General features: G+C 39.4%; 1 protein-coding gene across 3 annotated transcripts in view; it reads left to right on the top strand.

Moving 5' to 3' along the window:
• ANKRD10 (ankyrin repeat domain 10) overlaps positions 1-23272 on the top strand; it is a 33033-nt gene that overhangs the window by 3997 nt on the left and 5764 nt on the right. For 2 of the 3 annotated variants that reach the window (XM_082859501.1, XM_082859502.1), the window contains exons 3-4: positions 3649-3740; positions 15233-15468. In XM_082859501.1, coding sequence (XP_082715627.1) covers positions 3649-3740; positions 15233-15468 — 328 coding nt within the window. Of the gene's footprint in view, positions 1-3648; positions 3741-14291; positions 14374-15220; positions 15469-23272 lie in introns of those variants that run through there. The other variant, XM_082859503.1, reaches the window with a different exon arrangement.

Here is a 23272-nt window from a genome sequence, read left to right as displayed (position 1 = left end):
ATTACATGGTGTTGAGTTTTAAATTGAGGCGTTAATTAGAGTTTGATATCTTTACCTGTGGGCTAACTGGAACTTATGTTTATGAAGTTATTTGTGGATAATTGGCCCGTCACATAGCAATGTCTTGTGTTCAGAGTGCTTTCGCCTGTATGTGACTTATTGTGCCCCACGGTGAGTTGCCCAAGGTCACAGCTGGTGAGTGAAGGAGCCTGGCCTTGAGCCTCGGTTTCCCGGCTCCTCTGCTCACAGCTGCCTTAGCTCCGTTTCCACAGATAATTGTGAGAACACATCTGTTCCAGCAAGAGAATGGCAGTTAAGTCATCTGCAGTCATCTGTGTGGTTCAGGTAGCGTTAGCAGGTTGAGCAGCACGAGTTGTCTTCAGGTATGGCGTGGGGATGATGGTCAGACGCAGAGAAGTAGCCAGGTGTCCTGTAGGCAGTGACTCCTGGACACCGAATTGAGGAAGGGTGTTCTAGCAGTGGTTTAAAACAAGGGTCAGTGAGAAAGGGGGGTGAGGGATAAGGGGGCAGTTTGTTCTCTTTAAGAGACTGGGTGGGAAGGGCGCGTGAGGAGAACCCTGGATTTTAGGCCTGTTTCTGTTACTAAGCTGCAAGCTGGATGTGGGACAGCTCTTTGGGTCACCTGCTACCCTCCACTCTTCCTTCTTTCACGTGTGCTCCTCTACTGCTTTGTTGCTTTGGTCCGTGAATTCAGGAGTTACAAGTGGGCGACTCTGTACCATTGTGGTGCTAGGCGTCGCCTGTCCCCACTAGTCTCCTTCCTGCTCGTGGATTCTCCCCCCACCCCCTTTTCTCCTGGTAGAAGGGGCACACCCTGCTTCCTCATCTCTCTGGCTTTGGACAAGTGGTTTACCGGTTGTAACTCAATCTCCCTGTCAATAAAATACGGATAGCCCATGAGTAGCAGTAATTAATATTTAGTATTCATGTGGAGTTTTAAGTATAAATTTTCTATATGGTGATTTTCATTAAATTGTTACATAACATTTAGAGAGATCTAAAGAAATTGTGTAACGCTGCTTTTCAAATCTTTTTAAACCCAGAAGCCCCCTTTTCATGTAATGATTTATAGCAGCTCAGTATTTTCCACAGGTAGAAGGTTTGAGATTCTCCTCCTTCCCCCAGCTGCTCGAGACAGCACCACGTGGAAATCCCTCCTCAACTCTGCTCCCAGGGCAAGAGTCCCCAGATCCCACTCTCCTTACAGCTCTCCTCTTGTGTTTAAACAGCCCACCTGGCTCAGCATCCGCACGTCCTCTCACGTACGAGGGTACCGCTTGGGTTTCTTAAGTGTCTTGGCACTGCTCCCGGAAGGGCCTTGGTTAGCTGTGGTCTCACGTGCGGAGCTTCGGCCCGTCCGAGTCTCGGCTGTCGGTTTGGACTGCTGCGACAGGCACTCACTGACCCTGAGGCCCCATAGGCTTTCTGTTGGCTCATCTCAAGGTGGACAGGTTTTCTCATTTCCCACATAAACTTATGCAACTAGATGCAGGTTTTTCTTATTCTTTGCGTGCCTATAATTTTTTGAACTGTAGCATACCTTTTTTTCTTTTGGCATGTTAGTTTCTTACCATTCTAAGTTCCTTTTCCTCAAGTTTAATGGAGACTTTCTCTGCCATATCTAAGGTTGGCGTGAGGGGTTGCTGAAGCTCAGATGTGCTGTCTGGAGGCTCAGTGTTCTAAGTTTACCCAGAGAGGAAGTGAAGTTAGATTTTAAGTGGTGGCTGCCCGTGGCTGTCACTTCTTGTACGTCATCTCTTTAGTGACCCTTCTAGAATTCGGCTGGCATTTGGTATTGCCTTTAGTTCCTTGTAACTAGATTAGAAGTAAGATTGTTTTAATTAAAATTCAAGGTGACTTGTCCGTTTTCAGATTTCTGGCACCTCTCCCACTGTCCTTTATGACTCAGAGTTTGCCAGCAATAGTTCTAGAATCATATTACAGACTATTTGGTATTTTTGAAATATGACTGGTCTGAACTTGAGATGTGAGTAACCTTAAAATGGCTCTTTACTCTCATTCTCTTGGTTGCAGTTTTCTTTAAATAGTGTTTATTCTGCCCTTCCCAGCTTAAATAGTCTCCTCGTATAACACAAAACAGGAGCAGGGTAGTTTTGCTTTTTTCTCTGGCGTCTATTGCTATCCCACCCTGTTCTCGAAATAGTATAGAAAACATTTTTCTTCTTGTACCAAAGATAGCTTTTAAAATCCTTTTTGGTTTTCTTGAGTTTTTGTGGTGTTTGTCAAAATCTCACCTAAATCTTAGTTCTACTTTTCCTGGCAATACGTGTACGTAATTTTTATTTGTCCTTATTATGTACCTCCTCTCTCCCTTCCCTCCTCTTTTCAGACAATAGGGTAGGTTTTTCTTTTGTTTTTTTAAGTCTGATTTCACTAGATACTTCGCTGTATAGCCTCATGATTTTGTTTCTTTCTTCAAAATTGGGACTATTCTGTTTGGAACTTTACATCACTTTTGAGCTTATACATAACTTTTCCCTCCAGTAAGTGGTTGAGTCTTTCATATTATATTTTTCTGTGAAATGCTCTACCACTCCTTTCTAGTTTAGTCCTCACCTCAGTCTTCCCCCCGTGAGTTAATATTTCCAGGTGCCATGCACTGTGCACCATTGCCCCACTCCTGCTTTATGTCTTTATCCCTTAATTATGTGTAGTTTTCTACTGCCAAGTTCGCATTCAGTGATGATGGGATGTGAGTGATTCAGGAACTGTTGCTGCTTAGTCAGTTGGCATTTCTGAGGCAGAAAGTCCTAAATCAGTTTTTCTAATGGAAACAACTTCCTTCTCTTAATCGCTGTATCTTTCTTTACCTTTTCTTTTTTTACCTGAGAGCCTATGAATGAAATTGTGTTTCACATTTTTTTTTTGGTCCATTCATACAGTGTAAAGTAATTCTTTTTTTTGTATGAGTCTTCAGAGTCATTTCCCCGAGTCTGCTCATTTCCTATGCCTCCTTCAACATTGTTTCCTGAAGGGTCAGTCAGGTTCTGATGCATCCTTTCTAAAAGTCCTTGAACAAAGTCCCCTATCACAGAACAGCCTGAGTTGTATACAGAGCTGCCTGTGTGTGACCCTGTGTTCTCCCTTCCCATTTTTTTCTTGATCCTTTAACCTTAGCTGTCTTGTCTAAAGTATAGTCCTAATTCAGGCTCAAGGTAAAAAATCCAGGGCAGGCACTGGTGCGTATCGACTCAGGCTCTCCTGTGGTGGACATAGGTGAACGCGGGTGGACTAGACCAGACGTTAGCTATTAGGCCTTGATTACTATTTTTTGGTCTGAGGATAATAATTTTGGGTGTTATATGCATCTGTGCTGTGATCCATCATAAAAATTATTTCTAAATTGCCACCTAGAGTGTACGTGCTGTCATGGTTGGAGAGGCCCCATGGTTTTTTTGTTCTTGACCTAAGAATTCAGGAGAACGTGCTCCTTCCTTGGTCTGCTTTTATTTTCTCTTCATGTCTACATTTCTTTGTGTTCTGCTTCAGATCTGGCTCACCTTAACTCTATTTCAGAGGAATGAGATGGTACATGGCCTTTGTTAATTAACTTTAGAATGTGGAAGTCTTGTATGGATCTTAATGCTTTCCTTTTTGTTGTTTCAGGACTGTGAGGGCGAGACTCCTATTCACAAGGCGGCTCGCTCTGGGAGCCTGGACTGCATTAGTGCCCTGGTGGCTAACGGGGCTCATGCCGAGTAAGCATCTTCATTTATTCTTGCCAGCCAAAGATGTGGTCAAGGGTGTTGTGTTTAGAGACAGGATCTAGAGCAAGCAAAAGTTCTGAGCTTCGTTTTCAATATTGGTAATAGAGTTTTGCTTTTTAGATCAGTTGGCGTTAGTGAGCAAGTTGTTGTGTGAGTTGAGCTGACCACTAGCAGCAGGGGCTGAATCCCAGCAGCCTCAGCGTTCTTGCCGTGAGAGAGAGAGTATATTAGGATGGAAGGAACAGTTAACTCATTAAATTTGGAGCCTGGCATTGTTGACTTTACCATTGACTAATTGTGTCACTGTGGGCAAGTCTTCAAACTTTGCCAAGTTTTAATTTCAGAATGAGTGCCTCGAATTGGATTAGAATATCTTTTCAGGCCTCTCTGGCTCAAAAAAATTCTTGCAGACAGTTAGCTTTTCTTAATTTTGCTAAAAAGATGGTTTCCTCATCTTTTAGCAGATATGAGAACATCTTATGTTTTAAAACCTGTTATGATTGTTCAGTGATTTTATAATTCCTTGTAAAATGGAACTGTACACATTAAAGACTTAAAAACTCACTCTGAGTTTTTGATACTGATGGCATTATTTTAGAATATCCTTGTTTTAGCCCAGTTTACATCAACTGGCTAATTTCTAGCTTGAGAGAACAGTATTAACATTTAAGTGTATTAATTTTAAAATGTGATCTTGTATGCAAATCATTAGCTAGCCATGGCATTATACGTTTATTTCAGTATTTAATTCATTTGTATTAACTTTCTCTTAAAGATTCATTGTAAAAATTTTTCTTCTGCAGTTCACAGCATTAACAAAATGGATGCGGTTTTCACCCTTAAATATTGAGTGTAAGCTATAGAGCTGTAATAACCAGAATAACTATGATAATATCAGCTTTTTTGTTTTACCTTGAGTGTCTTGAATATTTCATAAAAATTAATTACAAACCACTTTATTCTAATTGGCAATATGAAAATTTAGACTTTGGGAGAAATAAAACCCACAAAACTGACTTAGTTTAACCCTTTGGTTTCCACTTCATTGGTTTGACTCTGTATTATAATAAATATTGAAAACAGATCCTGGACAGCAGAACCATGTAGGTTAATGAAAGGCCTGTCTGATACCAAGGGCTATCATTAGGCTCTTAGTATCTTAGCTTCTGTTTCATTAAGTATTATTGTTAAGATTAGACATTAGTTTGGGCTTGGATCATTTACTTATGTAGCCATTTAGTGTTATAAATATGACCTGTGTTAACTGTTACATTGCAGGGAACCTTGTGACTTCATATGTAGTTATAATTTAAGGTAACGTAAAAACAATTGATAATATGAATATATATTACACAGTTTAGAAAACATCAAGATGATTCTCATTGCATTGCTTTAAAGCAACATTGTAGATGCAGTTTTCTTAGCTGTTTTTTAGATTTAAAACTTAAATCTTTAATTTTAACAACAGAAGCTTTGATTATAAAATACAGAGTCATAAAATTGATTAAATTCCTTAATTGTCATTTATTGAAATAATGAATAATTAGAAGTTGATCTTTTCAGTGACTTATCTTTCTAAACAGTACTCTAATTGGTCCTGAGCATTTTATTACTAAGATGTTAGTTTTATTCACTTCAATGGATAGTTTAATCCTTTGAACCAATAAATATCTTTCTTGCGCTATGTCCTTTTTTTAATAGGTGTCTTTTTAAAATGAGATCATTTTATTTACAATTCTGTCCTTGTTACAGGACCCTCGAGTGTCTCTTTCCCACCAAGTGTGACTGAGCATGGCCTCGAGTGCCAGTTTGTTTTTCCTTCTCAGTATAAGAGCCACTCCCTCAAGACCCTGCATATGGTGATTTCCCTTGACTGAACTTTCAGATATTTTTTAGAAGAAATATTTAGCCTGAGCCACCTAGCCAAAAGCAATTTTTAAAATTATATGTCTTTGGCCTGGAGATAGAGCACAAGTAATCATTATTTATTGCTATTGTATATGTGGTTATTTAGTTTTAACATCTAGATAAAATGTCAGTTTCGCCAGTAAGCTAAATTGTACATTGCTTTTTAATATCTATTCTGCACATTTTTATAGTTTAACACTTTTAGTCTACCAACAAATAATAGTTTGATTCCCCCAAATTATGGTACTTAGATCTTTTATTTGTTTCCTGTTATGTTGCTCATATGGTAAAGTGTAGTCCTAGCAAATAAAAATGCCTTTTTCTTTTAAGATCATCAAGGGGCCCAGAATTAATTCACTTACTTGAAGTTAACTTATTTTGTTCCCAGTTCAAAGTGAGCCAGATTATTAATTTTAATATGACATGCTATAGTGTTTAGGAGTTGGTGGAAATTTTTCCTTTTTCCGTGACCAGATTAAAAGCTGTCTTGTATCAGTATTTTATCACACTTGGTGGTAATTAATAATTTTGTTGTTAATTCCTACTTTGCTTTTTATATATTTGCTACGTAAAGTGGCCAAAATCTGAAGTTGCTGCTTTTTTGGTCATGGGGTAGATAATGGTGAGGGCAAGCGTACCAGGCATCTGTGGCTAGAATGGTTTGTTACATAACCTACTTGTCAATGTAGGCTGCATCTGTAAGATAACGCATGTCAGCTGCTGTGCATCGTAGCACATTTTCTAGCACCACACGTGAGTATGTTGATGGAGTTTCTTTTTCTTCTCTTATTTTACATCTTGAGTTTTGGTGCCAAGTTTTCTTTTTCATGTGAGGTTTTGTTTCTCCTTATATGATTGTCATTGTTACTTGCCACCGTTTACATCTAAAAATAAAAACACACAGGATTAAGTGTCAGTTCTGTGACCAGACTGAATGCTTGTATACTTTAAATGATCTAAACCTCTACAGACGCTTCTCACTCTCATTTTTTTCTCAAGTAGGGAGTTTTTATTAAGTAAGTTAAACTGTCATCATCCTTAACTTCGCTTATATGGCAGTTCAGTTCTTCATTGCAGCCAGGATTTGAATGCTACTTGCTACACACAAAGGGTTTTTGATTGGAGGAAGGACATATAGTAACATGGAAAAGTTGTTGCCTTATTTTTCTTTTGGATGATCAAATAAGTAACAATATAAAATTAAGTTTTAATGTGATTTCAGAGAAGGACTCTTGAAAATTTGCTGTCTGCTGATAATTAAGACCACCTTTTATGTGACCAATGAGGAGAAGCAAGAGAGCCTATTTGTGTTCCCACAGGCCAGCTGGGCACTGTTCTGTTCAGGTGACTTGGGGGCTCTAGTCATGCCAGTGGAAGATGAATGTAACCTGCATGGTGATTCAATCAAACGTTTCCTCCCTGAATCCAAAAGATTGGGATCAATCCTGAATGTTTATGTGTTGCATTTACTTTTACAAAAGAAAAATTTATATATATATAAATAAATTTTTTAAAAAAGACCTTTTACAAACAACTTTGTAATGTACACATTTCTAGCCTTGAATTATCTTTCCTTTTAGTATTTTGGCACTGACTGATTTTGGTTATTTTTGTCTGTATTTTCTCGAGAGATGTAGTGGAGAATGTTTCCATATCAACCAGATATAAAAGTAGATTTTTTTTTTAATGCCTCAGAGTAGAAATAAAGGGATTTAGTGGGATTTAGAGATTCAGAATTGCTTGCATCTAAGGCCAATTTGCTAGTCCATTTTAATACCACATTATACCAGGTGCCAGTGTTTATGTTGTGGCAAAGTCCCATAGCTTTTTGTAGGAGAGCATTTCTGTAGAAGCCATTGATTCTGTGGTAACCAGATCTTCCAGTGGGTTACATATATTTTAACTTAATTATTTTCATCCCAAGAGGAGCTTAACTATGATCATCAGATAGCTGGAGAAGCATCTATAACCTTATATATAAGCAAGTTCAGTGATTCACTCTGAAAAAATCTTTCTTGCCTAATTTAGTAAATAGACACAGTTGGCTTTAGTAACAGAAGTCTTAAAATGTGGTCATAATAGACTTTTGAATGTTGCAGGAGAAAGTATTTTGCTGAACTTTTAAAAATTCTTAATTGAAATGGAGTTGGTTTAGTTTGGTCCATGTTTATGACCCACCTTTATTTGCTTACCCGTAGAGCTCTGTCTAGAAGCAAAATTTTCATTAGGGCAAATCATGTGATGAGCATATGTAATATTAGTGTCGGAAGTTGTTTTGCAGCTTTTGCCCTTGGCAAACTTCATTAGACATTTATTCGTGTTTGAAGTTTGTGGTTTCTTTTCATTTGTTCACCTATTTGCCCTTCAGAATAATAGTCCAACCATGAAATTTATTAGCAGTGTAACTCTGAATTAGTGGTTTCTGATCTTGGATCCTGTGCATTCCAGTCCTGACCTAGTGTTCCCTCCCTGACCTACTTGTCACTACAGCAGTCTTGTCTGATCTTGCAATTTCCTGGCTCATTTTTCCTTTTATTAAACTGTTGCAGGCAAGGTGGAGGAATTACTTCCCGAGATAGCTGATGAAGTTCTGCCTGCTGGAAAGGAGCAGATAGATAGCAGGCTGACAGTATTCTAGAGTTGTTGACAAATTCAGTTTAGAATTTTGATTGTTTTTCATAACAGCTTGAATAATATATAGGTTTTAATATTTGTTTAAGCACTGCTTTTATATAGTGCTTTCAAGTAAAACCAATGATTTCTAAATTCAAATGTCTTTTCCTTTGCTAAATTATAGTGGGAGCAGGGTAAACATTTCCTCAGACTCTTTGAATGATGCTGTTATATTTTAATGTATGCAAACATAGCTGGGGTTCAGTTGCAACATAAAACTGTCCTCAGTAATGTTGAACTTGAATTGAAAACTTGGCACCAAATTTATTCAAGTAGAAACTTTAAAAAATAGTTTCTTCCTATTGTTACCTGAAGAATATATTTAAGAAAGTCTTCATAATTACGTATTTAAGAGTTTGGATACCAAAGGGTTAAAAATACACGTTTTCCTTTTACTGAAGAAATTTTAGATGTTTGTAATGTTTTGTCTGTACAAATGGACATTTAGTAATGTTTTTTTATCTTTTTTTTTTTTTAATGATTCCATGTATTTGCTTATTTCCATCTAGGAATAGTTACTAATGTATTTGAGATACAGCATACCAAATTTTAAAGTAACCAGAATCGTGAGTTAATGGTTTTTAGTCCATACTGTTAAACTTTTGTTGAAATAACTGACATAATTAAATTGGCTTCATGCTAAAAATTACTAGAAGTAATTGAAAAGGCAGTGTTTTAGAGCAATAGCTCTTGGTCAAGGTGGTCACATGACAATGGCTTACGCTCAGTAAATGTGCTTCTGCACCTCATGTATGTATATGTATTTTTAATCAAAATGTTGCCTGCAAATATGTGATCCCTTATTATTTAAGTTTCCTGTTTTATGAACCATTGCCCGTTTTAAATCACACAGAAGATTCTGAATCTGTAAAAACTACACATGTCAATGTTTTACAGCTACGTAATTCGAATTGACTTGATTTTTTCAAGTAATCCTAGAAAGGGGGAGCATTCCATATAGAAACTGCTGAAACTGCCACAGGTGCTTCTCCGAAAACCTTACAGTTGTGGCATTGAATGTTCAGTATGGCTTCCTTTCTCCACTCGAGGCATACTGTTGAGGTATTTGTTGCGGTGATTGGTTTTAATGCTAATCTAGGAGTTCAGATATAGATTCTTTAGATTTGCATGCTTTGCTTACCCTAATTTATGATATCTACCTATTTACTTGTAAACTAACAATAGTTAAGTTGAGATCAGAATTTTAACAGAAATATTCTTTATATGAAAATTGTGGTCATCTTTTATTGTCACATGGCATTAACAAAAAAGAAAACATCCTGAAGGTGATGTGACAACTCAGATTCTGAAAAGTATATTTCAGATACTTCCTGATCCGTGGTTTTGCAAATTAAAAAAAAAAAAGAAAAACTTATTAGAACGGCTTCTCATATTCTGACGTTGTGACACTATAAGTGGAAAATAGATGGGGGATTAGCTGGCGGCCGAGTGGAGTTTTGTTTTAAAGTTCTTTGGGGAGACACTCTTAGGTATAAGAAGTCTTAACATTCTATTCAGAATTTTATTACAGAAAATATAGTATATGAGCCTTTATGTTTTAACTTTAGTAAAGTTTTAAAAAAGTTTATTTTGCCAGTTATTCAGCAGGATAAATAATTCACAGTAAATATTAATCTATGCTTTCCCATGTTTTCATATTGCAATTTTGAAAGAACACTAGGAACTACTGGGAGAAAATGGGTAGCCTGCCCAAAGTGACTTTTCATAGTCTCGGTGAAGGTTGTCATAGCTTCCGTGACAAACTGGAGCAAGTTGATTTTTACTAGTCTAAGAATCTGATCATGTCAACTCTTAAAGAAAGTCAGCTTTAAAACTTCAACAGACTAGACCCAGTTTGGACATCAAGTTGACTGGCGTCTGATTTTTTTAAATCTCTGCCCATTTACAAAGATTTTTCAAACGGATACCAGAGGGGACCAGAAAGGTGAACTGGAGCTTTAGAACAACCTCACAGCACGTCCCCCATGGGGCTTCTTGCTGTCAGAAATGGACAGAGGTACATTTTAGATGAGACGTCATCTGCCCGAGTGCAGTAAACCAAAGGCACAAAATTCATGTGTGTTTTTTAAAGACTTAGTCTAAAAGTATTGTGTACACTTTCATTAGTGCCCCAATTCTCATACAAAATACAGTTTTTGAGAGTAATTTTGAACAGTATCTTCCAGATACTGAAAATTTCCATTTGGACTAGCGTGTGAAGACCACAGTTCAGATTAACTTTGTCTTTAGCAGCCCCTCACTTCGGGTTGGTAGGAGTAGCCAGCAGTGAGTGCAGTGTGGCCATATCACACCCGCAGTGAATACCTCGGGATTGAAGAGTGAAGGCTTGACTGTTTTAAAAGTACTGTAACAGAAGAAAAGACCAAATTCAAATGTGAAATTATCATAGAACCTGTAAAATCCTAAATCACATTCATGTGCCCAGCTCCCATTGGATTTTAGGAAAATCATGGAGGGTTGCTTAGGTTGAATATCTGCTTAAACTTGTAACACTAAATAGAGCTGAAGGCTTAATAAATTGATGATACATTTTAACCAGGATAACTGTTTCAACTCTTAAAACGTTAAAATTGAAACATGCTTAACAAATAGGAGAGCATATATTTAAAAATGCATTTAAAGGCCTGAGCCTGTTTTGTTAAAGTGTTTTAAGAACTATACCGCATAATTATTCTTTATGCTGCTCTTCACCTAGAAACCCACGTGATTTTCAGCCTCTGTGTAATACGTTTGAAAACCCTTTCTGCTTACTAAGAAGTGACTGAAGGAATTCAGACCTGTAAAGACAGTTTCCGCCTCATTCATATTAAGCACGTCACCTAATTCAGTCGTAAGACACTTAGAACTTTTAACAGAAAACACTCAGATGGAGTAGGAATGATTATTTCTTCTACATGCTCTCTCAAGGTCTTTTAATTTACATTCTTCTAAAGTTTACCTTTAGATATTCTCTTGATATTTAACATTTTGTGATTTAACAGATTTGGCAACTTCTAAGAAGTTATTTTTTTGTTTGAATTGAATAGTGCAGAAAATTACCAGAGAGACAGTTTTCAGGAACCCATAGGTATCTGTTATTTAGAGTAGAGGACTAGTCAGAAAGAGAAAGACAAATACCATGTGATATCACTTACACGTGGAATCTAAAATATGACACAAATGAACTTTTACGAAACAGGAACAGACTTACAGACATAGAGATCAGACTTGTGGTTGCCAAGGGCGAGGGGGAACAGGGGAGAGAAGGATTGGGAGCTTGGGGTTAGCAGTTGAAACTGCTGTGTATAGAATGGATAAACGACAGGGTCCTACTGTATAGCACAGGGAACTATCTTCAACATTCTGTGATGAAACATAATGGAAAAGAATATAAAAAAGAATGTGTGTGTGTGTATATATATATATATATGTATAACTGAATCACTTTGCTGTACAGCAGAAATTAACATTGTAAATCAACATACTTCTATAACATAAAATTTTTTTAAAAAGAGTAGAGGACTAGTTACCAGTATCATCTATTGGTTAAATGTTACTCAATTGGTCCAGCCCATTGTTTGTTTTTGTATGGCCCATAAACTAAGAATGATTTTTATGTTTTTAAAGGGTTGAACAAAAATCAAAAGGATAATATTTCATGACACGTTAAAATATATGAAATGCAAATTTCAGTGCTAGTAACTAAAGGTTTATTAGAACATAGCCAATGCTGTGTTCACACATCATTTAAGGCTGCTTTCAGGCCAAAACGAGAGAACGGAGACTGTGGCCCGTAGAGCCTAAAGTTTTTGCTGTCCAGCCCTTTACAGAAAAAGTGCCTGCCCCGGATTGGTGATCCCAGTCATTCCTTTCCACCCAGTTTTTGTGCACCATACGATTGCAGAGCCACTTGCAAGGTTTTAAATATGAGCAGAGCAGAATTAGCGTGTTAAACTACAGGTAAAGAAAGGAGGAATGAGTGTGGGTACGTAGGAAAGGAGATGGGAAGGAAAACATTCAGAGGTAGGAGAGGGAAGTGGGCGGTTCTGCTGGCCTGTTCCAGGGTCAGGTATTAATGGACCTTTCTGCTTTAGAGGAACATAAACGCTGTTAAACTGAATGTTACATTCAGTCCTTAGTAACTGAGAAATAATATAGTTGAAAACTTCTGTAGTTTCACCAGAAGTGGAGAAGGGATACTGTATGTTCCTGTTTCTAATAATACTACTGTAGGGATAGTGCCAAAATTATAATCTCCCAGTTAATTTTTCCAGTTACCTTACGTCCCAGATTCTGATATCTGTCCATACATTTTCTGGAATGTTTTGAACTCCCCTTTGGATCTCTCTTTGGATCCCTCAGTTATATGAGGAACCAGCTGAAGTTCAGTTCGGCTTGTGGTTGTTCTTACTTGCTTGGTACACATGAGGAGTACATAGCATGAGTTGACTCTAGCGACTGTGCTTTCGAGTTTTGAAGATAATACTTCACACCACCTGGAAATCTGATTGGCTTCGTCCAAGCCGAGTGATGTGCAAGTGTTGGGACCACTCGTGGTAGTTGGAGACGGGCAGGAGACGCTGCCTGTGTTCTCAGGTGCAGGCAGGCGCTCCCGCTCAGGCATTTACAGTCTCTGTGGCCTCCGGATATTGGCGCGCACTTGCTCTTTCTCTTTAAGGCTGTATTTCCTTGGAAGAACAGTAAACTTGCTATTCGAACTCAGATTCAGTCTACTGTTCAGTTTCTGAATTAAGAGTAAAGGAATTGAGTGTAGTTTGGATGTTCTTGTTTTCAGTGACTTAGAAAAGTTGGCATGCTCCCTGAGCATCTCAGCTTTCTTCATGAACTGGCATTTAGGGTGGTAAATGCCATTTAAAAAATCTGTGTGCTGTTCTTTATTTTATCATCCACTGAGGAGTAATCTTTACTGTCATGTCAGCGTTATTTGTCCTGATTTTAAGCAGCAGCTTCTCGTTTCTGTATTCTTTAATTTTTGGAGAGCAAGTTCATATTTATCTATAGAAATGATCATTTTTTAAACTTTGCTTATGTTCTGGGTCTTTGTCTTTTCAAATTGTGTAGAGTTAAATTTTCTTTTTAATTTTATTGCAGCTACTTATTCTGTTCACATTCTTGATAGAGTAGACCTTTTTGGACCATTCACTCATGATATCTTCTGAAAATGTAATACACCATTTAAAAAAATTATCCAGTTTTACACTTGCTTGAATGTTAAATTTCTATAACATGTTGATATTAAAAATCAAGTATGTGATCATTTTCTATACACATAACTAATGTAACTCACTCTACCCAAACTTTCATATTTCCTCTCTATTTAATTCATATATCAAAATATTGTGAAATTTTAGAATAATGTTTATCAGAAGTCATAGCCATGAAATCAAATAAAAATGTCAGTTTTAGTTCTCAGTAGCCCTGCACACAGCTGCCTTATATTTTTAAGAAAATATTGTTGGTTTTGGGGATTTTCAAGTTTTGTCTCTTTTATATTTGATCAGATTGAGTTTGGGCTTTTGCCTTTCTTCAAAATGTATGATACATTTCTTTATCTCATGCTTTTGAAAGTGGGAACATATTTAGTGATTGTCCAAAAGTATATAGATTTTTCATTTCTGAGTTTGGAACCTTCTGCGTATGATGGCTGGAAATAGGAATACAGGGCTTATTGTTATGTTTAAAATGGAAAATCCTTATTTGTCCCTGATTCTGTAGTTTTCTCCCTGAAATGGCTTTTTTTTTTCTTTCACGTTAATCTAGGGAAAAAGCATCCAGGGTTGTGCCCTGTTCTTTCGGGAACAAGACGAGGCCTGTGTTTGGTCACAGCTGCACTGTGTGTGGCAGAGCTCGCCGGGAGGTGTGGTACTGCCTCGGCCCTTCAGTGCTTCTCCAGTTTCAGTGGATCAGTGTGCAGCTAACAACCTGTCTTGCTTTTTACAGATTTATTTCACAGAGCAGTGTATTTTCTTGTCTTCCAGGGGAACTTCAACGTGGAGTTGCTTTTGTTCCCTCAGTTTTTATTGTTTCCTAATTAAGATTTACAATTTCAACTGGTTCTTTCGTATTCATCTTATTTAGAGCTTTCATTTATATTCTGCCACCACTTCTGATTTAGTCTGACTCTTAGCTAATGCAGAGGACATCGGACCGTTACTTGTTAATGTTATTAGCCACGCAGGATGATGTTGATTCTTTCTGATGGTAGGACTCAGCCTAGGGGGATGAGTTCCTAGGACAGTATTAGAAGGAAACACCCACTCAAATGCTCTGAACTTCTGCAAGTTTTCCTAAGGCCAAAAAACAAAACACAAAAAACTCAGCTTTTCAGATCTCCAGTCTGATGATAAATTAGTCTCAGGACATCCTTCTAAACTTCCACTTATAGTGTCACATGTTAGCACAAATTCTGGCTTGTCGTTAAGCCAGTTGCCTTTGTTGTTAGGAAGCCAATTGTTATAAATGCCATGGACAATTCAGTACATGTTTGTTTGTTATGATTTTACTCGAGCTAAAGGAATGGATTATTAAAATTAAGTGCAGATAATATAGAATTCAGGTTAAGTCTGAAGTTAGCATAAATTTATATTCTTCAGACTAACATAAAAAATGATTTTGAGAAGTTAAATAGGAAGATGCCTTTTTTTTAAAGTTTAGTATATTGATTTTTAAATTACTATCTCCCAAATCTTGCTTAGTAATCAAATGTGCATAAGAGAGAAGTTAGTTACAGAGCTAGGATGAGTAACTCCTTCTTTAATTCAGACTTGCTGTAAATCTGTATGCTCTTTCATATCACCTGCAGATAGTTAGTCAGTTCAGCAGGAACAGAGACCAGATGCAAATGGTAATGGGATGTAATTCAGTGTTTTTGTGTCGTACAGCCTGAGAAATGCCAGTGGCCTGACGGCAGCAGACATTGCTCAAACCCAGGGTTTCCAAGAGTGTACCCAGTTTCTCTTGAACCTCCAGAATTGTCATCTGAATCCTTTCTATAACGGTGGCCCCTTCAATGGGGGCCATCCGAATGTATTTCCTAATCACATTAGTGTGGGAACAAATCGCAAGAGATGCTTGGAAGATTCGGAACCCTTTGGAGTAAAGAAAGCTAGAACCACAGGTGAGACCACTTTGTGGGTGGGAAAGAGCAAACTGGTTTCCTTTCTTTAACATGTTTTCTTTTTTATGGCTGAAAGCACCTTCGAGATGACTCCTTCACGTAAGGGGTACTGTGCCCGGAGGACTCTGGTGCAGTGATGGAGGAGTTTTTCCTGTGTTGCCACTTTGAAGATTGGCCATTTAACGAAAGGGGAGGATATGAGAGGGCAGTGTTGACAGCTGAAGTGTAAATGTGTGTATATAACTTTCTGCACACCCAGGTTTACCTGCCATGAATTAGATTTTTCTCATTTGTTGTTCCTGTTTGAAATACAACTATTAAAAAAAAATCTGCCCCCGTGCCTCATTTTTTTTTTCCTGTGAATTTTCCTGGGCTTACAACAATTGTTGGTCTGATAGTAAAATATAATTTCACATCTGGGAGGGTAGATGTTTGCATTGGACACAGTGTGGTGTGTGTTTGTCACAGCAAGGCCTGGTGTGCCACTTTGACATTGAGGACTTAAGTCTCTAAGGTAAGTTACTTTAGTTTTAAGTGTTCTTCCACCTTTTTATCTTTAGATGGTTTCGGAGTTTGTAAATAAGCAGAGTCAGCTAGTCTTTACGGTTGAGGAAAAAACTCTCCCTTTCATTTAGGGGGAAAAAATTAAGAATTACTAGCTTGGCAGGAATATTTATATTTAGCAAACTTACATGGAAAGGGAAATTTAGAGATGACGGTGAAAAGTAATCATGGTGAAATTATGCACTCAGTTAACTTTGCCGGAGATAACTACGAAGTTTGCCCTTTGGCTTTAAAAAAACAACAACTATACATGTATAGTCTGAGCAAAACCCGAGTGGCTAGTTTCAGTTGACTTGAATGTGTCAGCTTTATCCTCTTCCCAGTGCTGTGCCTCTTTTGTGTAACTGGAGTCTATCCAAACAAAAACATTTCTCCTACAGAGTCAGTAAAATTGTATCATCTCCTTCACAACTTCTAAAATGTTGGTCAGTATAAAAACTTGTGATTATGTGACTTTTCTATAGAAATGAATGTATGAACTTAAAAGTAATAGTTTCTCAGATTCATAGCTTTTGTAAGTTACGGGCCTAATAGATTTTAGAAAGGTATAAAAATCACATGCACAACCTGAAGGTATGTCTAAACTTCAAAAAATATTCCTTGTTTTGTTTAATGCCTGGTTAATAATTTGGGGATGGTATTGTTAGCTTCACTCTACGACCTCATGCAAGAATTGGACGGGTGTCCATATCATGTTAGTGTATAGGATAAATCTTAAATTCTGTTTAGTTTTTTAAAAAGGATGTCACTTAACATTCTAAGAAGACTCAAATGTACCTAAAGAGTTTTAAACTAGTCTCATCAGGTTTTAAGTTGGGTTGAATTGGCCAGTATCTTCTTATTGAAGTATCTCTTTCATGCCTTTCCAAGGATTCCTAAAACTTAAGAACTTGTTTCCTAGACCCTGGGGGTGCAGAGATAGGGCTTGAATAATCATGCAGGTATTTGGGAGATTTTATTCTCCTCCTCTAGACAGGGATTCATCTTGGCTGACTGAGTTAGAGATTGGTGTTTTGCACATGAAACTCACAGTGCAGCTTTCCCAAAGTGCCCATCCCTTAGTGCTCAGGTCGAGGATGCCAGTTGAGAAGAAAATGGGGTTGCAACCTGGCGTTTGAGTTTGCAGGGGGTGATTACGCACACCTAAGCCTCAGTGCTGCTCCAGTGCACGTGGAGAGAGCGGGGGTCTTCTCACCCTCAGCACGTGCGCCTGACTTCTCAGCTCCTGTTTCCGGGCCCTCGCGTGGCTACTGGCCCCTGAGGTTCAGCCCACACGTCACTCAGGATTGTGCATATGTGTGGATGCGCGTGCAGAACAGATGGGCCTTCATCCCACCCTTGCCGCTGCACTCCTTTTTCTTTTCTCTGGGAGAAGGTTTCTCTTTTTTCTTTTTGCCATGACATACTGTGAATGGGGTATTGGGGCAGTAACCCTCAATTACTAAAACAAGGTTTTTCTTTCCAACTGCCTGAATTTTCTAAGTGAAATAATAGTTGGCTTCAATAGCTGTATAGTTATTTACATTCTGTGACTGGGGTTTTTTGGTATGTGTGTGGGTTTTTTTTTTTTTTTTGTATGTTGCTTTAGTTCATTTTCATTTAATTTCTGACATCTTGTTTTGATTTGCTGTATAAATGTGTGAGCTTGAGGTTTTGCTCATTCTGAATTACTCATTTTGTAGATAAGTTTTTAGTTCTAATGCCAGAGTAAAAAAATATGTGTTTACTCCCTTGTGTAACATATGCATATAAAATACATCTTTGAATAACTTCACATGTAAAAGTATTTAGAGAAATTTTAAATCTTTTGCGGGGAGCGCAATTTAAGTTTGCTGTTTTAAAAAGAGATGCCTGGAATAATATCTTGGCAACATAAATGCATAGCGTGGACCTTATCAATAAGCTTAGTCTATTCTGTCTTACTAGAATTTAATAACTACACATATTGATGTTTTTAGTGTGGAATATATATTCACAGAAGCAATCACTTTCAGAAATTTTTCTGGCTAAGCCAACTCTTAAAGATGTATGTGTCCTGTAAAATTGACTCTTAACTTTAAGTTTGGAATCACGAATGTGAAAGTTAACCTACTCCTCTCCATAGAGAGTAGCATCTCTCTCAATAAACTGTTTTCAGATATTTTAAGGTAATCGGAGTAATTTTTCCCATGGAGACCTTAGTGATGTAAGAGAATGTAATGCAGTGATAATTTGTTCCGCTCAAATACAGACTGTCCTTGGAAGCAAGTTTTACTACAGACATACTTTAAATGCCTTTCATGTGGTCATTCACACCAGTATCAGAATGCACTCTGGTCAGAACACAGATGTGATAGTTGTGGCTGCGACCTCTCGAAGGTGAAAGAAAATCCAAAGCTATGTGGGTGGTTGATATAAATGAAAAGTACTTTGGGGTAGTATTTTCCCCGGTATGGATTTTGTTCACTTAGGATGGTGCAGGGAAGTATCAGTATATAACTAGGTTTTGGGTTGGTTGGGTTTTCTTTTCCTCCCTGTTTACCAACCATTTGCTCAGGATGGAATGACAGGTGGACCTCGGGACTTCAGCTGCTCAGTAAAATTTGTGTTAGGTCTGTTAGCATTCTAGTTAATCTTAAGGAGTAACTGCAATTATTCACAAATGTATTCCTGGAAAACTTGTCCCAATTATCAGTGATCCAGGATAGAGAAGAATGCCACTCCCATCCGTGAGAGAAACTTTTCATCTTGTTTTTAATCCATAATTGTTGGGGTGCAGCTCCAGGGTGTTCACTGGGGAGAGGCAGTGTGAGTTACAAACTGACCCAGGAACCTACAGTTTTATTTGGGGTTAACAGTTGCCATCAGTAGGAGGCTGTGGTGGTACCAGACCTCACGTGTTGACTTCACGGTTTTGTTTTAGTCAAATAGATGTATTACTGAGCTTAGCATCTCATATGTCACGTGTTAGGTATTTAATATAAAACACCGTTTAGGAAAAGTACAGCATGACTCAGCTTCAAGTCAGCAGTAGGAAGTTGCTCAGCAGATGATCCCCAGGATGAATTTAACATAGAGAATCTCCCTCCACTTTCTGCTCCGGATTGTTCGTTTTGACCAGGCTTAAAAAGAGAAAGGAGGATGGGTGTGGCTTAACGAGCCTGTTAAGTGATACAGGTTAGCTAATGACTTAAAACTTTAGATGACAGAAATCAAATTGGTAACGCAGTTCCATGTATGTGACATACACAAAAGACTTCAGTAACGTCTCGTGTATCTTTAGTGTTCTCAAACTTGCAGTAAATGGCTGTATTTACTTTTAAAAATTTGACCAGAGAACATTCCTAATTGCATTGCAGTAACAAATGATTGTTTTATCTCAGTACCCAGAGACGCAGCATTTTATAAATACAGTCTGAATGAATGACATTTAAGAACCGGGTGATTTTCCGTGTTAGTCTTGAGCTCAGCAAACCTCGTGCACCTCGTCCTCTGCACACTGTGGCAACTGCAGCAGGAATCGGCCAGGGCCAGGTCCTGGCACGCTTTGTTCCGGGTGGTCGGTGTCACACGCGCCTTCCCTTCCGTGTTCTTTTAGCAGAACCCCAGATCCCTCGTTAGTGTTTCCACAACTGTCACTGCTGCTCCGTGTCGTTGGCACCTTCACTAACCTGCCCTCTTGAATCACCCCGCCCCCAGTCTGCTGCAGTTGGGGCCATGGCAGGAGTCCCACGGAAGGTCACTGTGTGGTAGAACCACCTTCCTACTGGCTTTATGTGGTGGTGTGATTTTAACAGGACCTTTCTTTGCGAAGGTAGTTATCTGGGTAAAATGTACTGTATAGTAGAAGAGAACAGTTGTAATTAGTAATGCAGGGAAACCACTAAGGAAACATTTCCTTCCTGGTTCGTTTCATGGAGAACAGGGTTCCCCAATGGTCAGAGCTCCCAGTTCAGTGGGAAGGCCAGAGGGGTGTGAGGTAACCTTGGTTGTGGGTCAGCACGTAGGATTTCCTGCACTGGCCCCCTCAAGAGGCACAGAGGACCGTGAGCCACTAGTCGGTCCCCAGGCCCCAGGCTGCACTTGACACGCTGAGTGAAAGTGCTTGACAGTGTTCGCACATCGCATGGTGTCAGCTGTGTGGGTTGTGTCTAGGTAGTGGCGCCCTGTTACCTAACTAAGTGTTCACATCTTAAAGCACAGGACTGTGTAGACTGGTTTTCGCCTCGTAAGAGATTTCCTTGTCTTAAAAGTTAAGTCTGCTGAGGCGTTTCTCACGAGCCCTAGATGTGCATTGTAAGTGCGCCTGGCAGTCAAAATCCTGTTGTGTGCATGTTCTGCATCTTGGCGTGAGCGGCGTGCCGCTTGTACAGTGAGGGCACGTCTTCCTGAGCTGACCCACAGCCAGCACGGAAATAAGCTTCCTTGATGGTACCGTTTCTGGAATGCTGCAGACCCTCCCTGTCCTTAAAAGTTAAGGAAGGCTTTTCCTATGTTTTAAAACTCCTTGATCAGAAATTGTTTAGTTTTAGAATCTCACTGGTATCTGGCTTTAGGAGTTTTTTTCAAGTCTTAGATGAAAATTCAGATGCGGGTTTCTGTGTTGCCCTGGGCACCTTCCCGAATGGAGCATCTTTACTGGCCCCAAGGTCAAGGATGAGGGGCTTCTTAGGCAGTGGTCACACCTGGTCATGACTCCACCTCTAGGGGAAGAAAACTGGGAGGGTTTATTTTGAGCCAATCCTAGGTGATTTTCTGTCATAAATACGCATCGTCTAACGTGTATTGAAGTCATGTCTAGTCAACAAATACCTGCTTTGGCAGTCAAAGTAAAAGATAAGGACGCTTTTAACCAACGTTCGGTAATTTTTCCTTTTAACTGGAATAGGAAAATGGGAAGGGAAAGTGCTGCTTTTCTAAAACAAATAGAATCAAAATGGATACTTTTGGAAGAAAATTTTTTTTCTGAAATGTCTACAAGCCACTTTTCTCAGACGCGGCCTGGAATATTTCGGTAGTTCCTTTGGCAATGGCGATAGGTGTGTTGGGAGAAAAGGCCGCAGGTGGCGTGCTCCGTGGCTGTGGAGAAAGGAGTCGAGTCCAGATGCAGTGTCCTTCAAAATTCTGAAAGGCCAATTTTAATTTCATGGCTTATAGTACAGTTTTAAAAGGTAAATGATTACAACCTCAGTGCTCCCGTTGAGCTGTTTCAGCCCTTCCCGTTTCCAGGTGCTAGAAATAAAGACATGAAGGTGTCGGTATAAAATACATCACCCAGGGTTCTAGGCATCTAGGTTAGCAGCCAGGTGGCTGCACATCCCGGCAGATGGAGACTGTATGGGAAAAACGCCTTGCAAAGATTGCATATCTACGGAGAGGGTAATTAAATTCTAGGCTGTCTGTATTAGCATATGCCTCCCACGTTCAAGAGTTTTCTTTACTAGAATCTGAAAGCTTTGGTCTGTTTTGTTGTTATCCCGCTCTATTGGTGAGCAGCTGCCTGCATGAACAAAAGACGCGTGTAGAAGGATAGCGTCCCTCGTGCACTGCGCAGGCCTCTGGTTAAGGGATCAGTCTCTGCTTTAAGGTGGTGGTGTGCCCGCTCCTCTATACCCGCTTTTATTTTGAAAATCCCTCCCTTTGCCACCAGCTCGTCTGGCCCCCTAGTGGCAGGTCTGCCCTCCTGTCCTTTTTCATTTTATAGCTAGTCTGACCTGAGATGACTACTCTCGTTACTCTTAATAGTTTTGTTTGCTTTCTGTGTGTGTGCCTTTTCTGGCTAGAGCCTGGGCATCATTCATCGATGGAACACTGCCAGGCACTGGGCTTGGGGAGTGAAGAGACACATTCCCTGCCTTCATGAAGCTGTTTTCTTGTTGCACTTTTGGGGGAGGGGGGGGGTCCTCGTGTCTCACCTGTCAGCTTTCTTTTTAAAACCTGCTTTTCAGAGATCTGAAACTGCTGCTGTAACCTAGATGTCACTTTCCCCAAGGAACACGGGCCCTGAATTCCTGAACAAAACCAGGCGTTATGAGTATGGCTACATAAAGCTATCTGCACCGTATCCCCAGTGAAGTCTGACCTTTTGTATGAGGACGTCTGTGGCTTTGCCCCGATAACCTGCACTGGTTCTCAGTAAACTGCCTGGTCTGGCTCATCAAACGTGGGCCTTGCTACTGCAGGCCCCTCATCTCCGCGGTGACTGACCGAGCACTGAAGGTTGTGAGGCTTCTGTCAACCAGTACCTGGAACATCCCTCTCCCAGCCCTCCACCCCACCCCCATTTTCTAAGACGTCCTGTTTACCACTGACTTTTTGAAAGTACCTTGTTTCATAGCGAAGATGGAGCCTAGCCTATCACTGACTTGGGGCCTGTGGAGGGTTAAGAAAAGCTTCACAAGACTGAAGTCCTCAGTTGCCGCCTCTGGCTTTAAATCACCTCCGTCTGTAGGGTGCTTTTGGCTTCATACCTGTGCAGATTTTTTCTCAACTGCACAAATTACACGGCTCTGTTTCTGTTTCTTCCATATACTGATCATTGAGAATTTGTGTTTCTCTTTTATTAAGACTTCTTCTCATTTAAAACTGTTTCAACCGTTTGGAGAATACTCTGGAACTGATATGCTCATTCCTATATTGAAAATGACTCGTGTGTGTCCACAATTAGAAGTAATTGAAGCTGCACAGTTCAGGTCTCTCTGTTTTTAAATGTTTATTTGAAAGAAATTACACTGAAAGTTGTTACTTATTTGTTGTATATACCCTCTGACCCAGAAATCATTCTAGTTTATCTTGGAAAAGAACCAGAAGTGTATGCAAAGGTGCGTTTATAGGGATGTTAGTTATGGTATATTCATGATGGGAAAGAAAACGAGCCACCCACACCGCAGTGGGGAGCTGGGTGGTGGGTGAACTGTAATCCAGGCATACAGTGGGTTATTATTCAACTTGAAAGATCCTTTTGAATTTACTTGATGGGATGCATTCATGCCATGGTAAGTGAATAAAGGCGAGGCATGCAAGTGATTTTCTTTGGATCCAATTTTGTAAAAATGCGTGCTTCTTAAGACTGGAGAGCCATACGCTGCATGAGAGTGGCTGCTCCCGAGAAGTAGGCTGCCCCGGGGGCGCAGGAGGCATTGCTGCACAGGGTATGTGACCCCTGGAGGAGTGGCCAAGTGTGCACATGAGCTGTTCTCCAAGATGCGGGAGTGGGAGTCTCATAAGAAGGGTGCGTGCGTAGCGTCCTTCCCAAATGTCT

This window comes from Leucopleurus acutus (assembly GCF_964270905.1).
Source record: "Leucopleurus acutus genome assembly, chromosome: 18".
Lineage (NCBI taxonomy): Eukaryota > Metazoa > Chordata > Mammalia > Artiodactyla > Delphinidae > Leucopleurus > Leucopleurus acutus.
Note: the sequence above shows the minus strand (reverse complement) of the source record. Positions and strands in the feature narration are given on the sequence as shown.